Source organism: Oncorhynchus masou, chromosome 14 (genome assembly GCF_036934945.1).
Source record: "Oncorhynchus masou masou isolate Uvic2021 chromosome 14, UVic_Omas_1.1, whole genome shotgun sequence".
Taxonomy (NCBI): domain Eukaryota; kingdom Metazoa; phylum Chordata; class Actinopteri; order Salmoniformes; family Salmonidae; genus Oncorhynchus; species Oncorhynchus masou.
Genome location: NC_088225.1, coordinates 22,433,468 through 22,437,984, shown reverse-complemented (window position 1 = coordinate 22,437,984; position 4,517 = coordinate 22,433,468). Strand labels below are relative to the sequence as shown.

At 40.2% G+C, this 4,517-nt stretch overlaps 1 gene segment (V, D, J or C); it reads right to left on the bottom strand.

Annotated features, from left to right (window-relative positions):
• LOC135554524 (immunoglobulin heavy constant mu-like) overlaps positions 1–4,235 on the bottom strand; it is a 5,893-nt gene extending 1,658 nt beyond the window's left edge. Inside the window, 6 exon segments of the C gene segment in view lie at positions 250–404; positions 1,208–1,525; positions 1,832–2,149; positions 2,280–2,564; positions 2,759–3,058; positions 3,739–4,235. Coding sequence covers positions 250–404; positions 1,208–1,525; positions 1,832–2,149; positions 2,280–2,564; positions 2,759–3,058; positions 3,739–3,757 — 1,395 coding nt within the window.
• Between the last annotated feature and the right edge of the window lie 282 nt (positions 4,236–4,517).

Below are 4,517 nucleotides of genomic sequence, written 5' to 3'. Positions count from 1 at the left end.
TCTCATCTCTCCTCTGTGTATGTAATCATATTTGGAAAGGAAAGGAGCAGGAACTCTCGCTCACAATCAAATCAAATCAAATGTTATTGGTCACACACATATTTAGCAGATTTTATTGCTTGTGTAGAAAATGCTTGTGTCCAATTAAACACTTGATACATATTTTATTTTATTTACAATCATAACATTTGAGCTGCCAATGGCCTTCATCAGAAGTCTACAATCACATATAATAAGTGATGTATGTACCCTGACCAGGCTGAGCACTGTGCTGTAGATGAGAGAGAGAAGGAAGAGGATGATGAAGGAGGAGGTGGTGGACCACAGGCTGCTGAACTCATCCTCATCGTTGTCCGTGCAGCTCAGAGCGAAGCCCGCCTCAGGCTCAGTCAGTAGGATGTTCTCTGAGAACAGGGAGAGAGACAGGTGGTGAGGAACGGACATATACTTGTGTCTGTGTGTGTGTTTGTGTGTGTGTGTTTATGTGTGTCTGTGTATTCATGTTTGTCTGTGTATTGTAAATCTGTATTGTATTAGTCTTTATCATATTCTAACAAATACAGCTACTTGAGTTCAAATGATATGGACACACACAGACACACACATCAACCCACAGAGAACACATGAAACTGCAGACTCATATCTTGGCCTAATAATAACATGTACACCCACTCACATTATGTCAAACTACACCACTACACTAAATAGTACATCCATGACCACCTTACTGGAAGCATAGTAGGCTATTCAGTACTGTTGTCTTTTCATGACAAAACAATTGTCTTCATTCTGTTTTTTTTATGTACAATAGACCAGTATATTTTTCTGAGACTTGGAGTAATTGATATAACACCAAACCATGTGATCTCATATGCGGTATTGTTTATTAGCCAGCCTCCACATTAGGAAGACACATTGAACAATGACAAAGGACAACAATGGCAACACAAGACTGTGCAATAGCACTGACATTTTACAAAACAGTAGACTGGACAATATCACAATAAACAATATGTTTACTGTCAACAAAACAATGACAACACTAACATGTTAACTTTAACTCAACAAGGACAACAATTGATGACATCTTTGAGGACAGCAGAGCACAAACCTAGTAATTGACTATTCTGACCCACAGAGGTGTCAATAAGGAGACACAACGACACAAAAGACACATATTAATATCACTTGTCTTCACATGAGTTACCCAAGGACTTCGACACACTCCTCCCCTGAGGTGTGGTATTGTTGTCCGAGCCGAGGTGCTTGACGGCGCATGTGAAAAGCACATTTGTGTCCCACTTATCCTTGGTGGTGGTGAAGACGCTGGTGACGAAGTAGTTGCCTTTCTTGGTTTTCTGAGGAGGGCTGGTGACCCCCTCCTGGTACTGGCTCCTGTTCACCTGCCACATGATGTAGACGTCACATAGAGATGGGCTGACCACCAGGCACACCAGAGTCACTTCCCCCTCCTCCCTGGTGTCTTCCTCCGGGAGAAGGTGGACGGACACTGAAGGGGCTTCACCTGCAAGAGGATTTATTTTACGTTACACTCATGTATGTGTAGGTACATATGAAAACCAGTATGTGAATATCAGTTTAAAATCAACCTAGCAACACAGGGGTGTGCAGGTTTCTGTTCTAGTCCAGCACTAACACACCTCAATCAACTAAGCAAAGGTGATGATTAGTTAATGACTAGTTGATTTGCTGACTCAGGTGTGTTAGCGCTGGGTTGGAGCAAAAGTCTGCACTTCCTGTGCCTCCCTCTCCAGAACATGGAGTATGTGACCACTTATCACAACCACATTGAGATGTTTCAGTGACCTACTTCCTTTGGTGAAGCTGATGTCCTGAATGACCGGTGTGTCTTCGCCACTCTTCATGGCAGAACACTGGACTTTGTTCACGTTGGTCCACTCTGTCTGGTCTATGGTCAGAGTACTGACCCTGCTGTTCAGGTTGCCGTTTGATTCAATGGGTTTCATAATGATGCCTCTCGTCTTGGCCTGTCCGTTGACCTGCCAGGTGATGTTGGTACCAGACACTGTGTCCTGGTCTGTAGCAGTGATGACACAGTCCAGCACCGCTTGGTTGTCCAAGAACACCTCTCTCACACGCGGTGGGTTCAGAGTCACCGTAAGTGGTTCTGAAAGGGGAGAGCAGCAGTGTGAAAGCAGGACATGTTGATGTTACTGATGAGGAACTACACTAAATAATATATATACTGCATGTGAGCATGACATCTATTGTAGTACAGTCTACTCCTATGTACAGACCTGTTTTGGAGATCGTCTTGATGGTGGGTTGTCCCTGGTGCTCCACCACACAGCTGTACCTGACCTTGTTGTTCCAGTCAGTGTTGTTGACCTTCAGCAGACTGCTGGCTGAGTAGAGGCCTGATGGCTGTTGGCCTACAGTAGGGGTCGGGCCCTCCACCTCCATGTCATTCTTCTTCCAGGTGACAGTGACTTTATTGGGTGCGAAATCTTCAATCATACACATCAGGTACTGAGTGGTGCCAATGGGTGCCGACAGCAAAGACACTGTTGGAAGCTTTGGGACTGTGTAGCGGTAAAAGAAATGTCTGCATGTTAGTTTAACGCCTTATTAAAATAAGACATCCTGGGTAAACACCAAGTATCATTTTATAAACAGGTTTTCTAAACAGAAATAGTTCACATCACAAACATTAAAATGTAATCTTTAGAAAAATAGAACCAACTTCATAAAAAAAGAAAATATAATGACCTCTTACCTGGTTTAATGATGACTGCTTTCTTTTCAATTCCAAGATGTTCCACAGAACAGCTGAAAGACTTTGAGTTTCCCCAGTCATCCTTAGACAAGCGGAGCTGACTGACTCCTGTGTAGGCTCCCCCACTCTGAACCGACGGGTACTGGATGAAGTCCGTCAGCACACTGCCGCTGGCGTCTGTCCACTTGAATGTGAGTGAGGAAGGTGAAAAGCCGGTAGCTAGACAACCGATGCTGTAGATGTCGTTAGAAGGGGTTCCACAGTTCATAAGAGTGAGTAGAGTAGGGGGGGATGTGGCTGCTGCAAGAAAGAAAGAAAAAAAGGTAACACTTGATTTGAATGTACAGAAATGACCAGGTAACTATTTGGAATTACCCTGGTAAAAAGGTCATTACACAGTTGTAACCTAATAACTACTTTTTCTTTTAATCCGGCACTATACGGCACCATTTAATTCCATGTAGTTGGTTGTCTTGTATTCTTTGTTGCATAACTACCACTACATTTCTAGTTTTATTAGTTGTATGTAGTATATTACAAATACTTACTTTCAGGTTCCTTCTCAACAATGCAACAACAATAAGAAATAATAAAAGATAAGAATACGAACATAAAGTAACTGGCTTAGTAGAATAGAATAATGATGATGACAATTAATACTCAATTCAATATAGGCTAAGATGAACTCTTATTATTATACCTATAACCAGTGTATGTGTTAGACTCCCACATAAATAGCCTACATTTTCATTTTCACATGGTAGTTTTTGACCTAAAGCAAAGTCTACATAGTCAACTAAATAAACATCAATCGCAAAAAGTGAAAGACGTATGTGGACAGATGAACAAACAATATACTGCTTTTTCTAGGTGTGCTACACTAACAACATTATCCAAGTAATAATGTCTACTTTTCTCCAAAAAACAATGATTTATCTTCAATCTACAACAATTTGATTGCATTAAAAAAATTGGCTTACCTGATGAGATTGTGACCATTGTCCCTTTCCCCCAATAGTCAAAGAAGCTATACACAATGTGACAAGGGCATATGCCAAGCAATACAACAACTACCCTCTTTACAACAATCAGTTTCAACTAATCTTGATAACTTCAAAGTACATTGGTTTGTAAAAACAAATCTAAATAGAAACTACATTGTCACAGAGTCAAACTTGGTCAACAATGTAATTCCACAGTATGTAACATTTTCTCTTAGACTGTACATTTTTTCTGAGGAACGAATGGTTTTCTATTTATAAGACTTTAGGAAACAAACTTCTGCATTATTCTACAACAGCAGAACCTAGAATTTGAGGAACTATTTGACTTTCAAGGAAATAAGCAAACTGAGGTAAACCTTTTCTTTAGTGGACTAAGGACATTTTGCATCTGAAAAATGCAAAAGACAAAAATATGTTCTTTCTACACTCAAAATGAATGGGAAAATTACACATTTGATGTATATTACATTTAAGTTTGCTTACCTGCTGAGACGGTGACTTGTGTCCCTTTACCCCAGTAGTCAAAAGCATCACAATGTTATGTCTCCATTCACTGCATGTACAAAAACCCTGCACTTCAAAAGGCAGCTTTAAAGTCATGATAATGAATTCAATAGAGATGAAAATATAATGCAATATCGTAATATTATCAAACACCTGATTTCTTGAGGACAGATGTTGTGAATTCAGTTTTGTATACATTTAAAAAAAATGATGCTCAGGTCCATGTCATGACATCACTCCATCAATATATA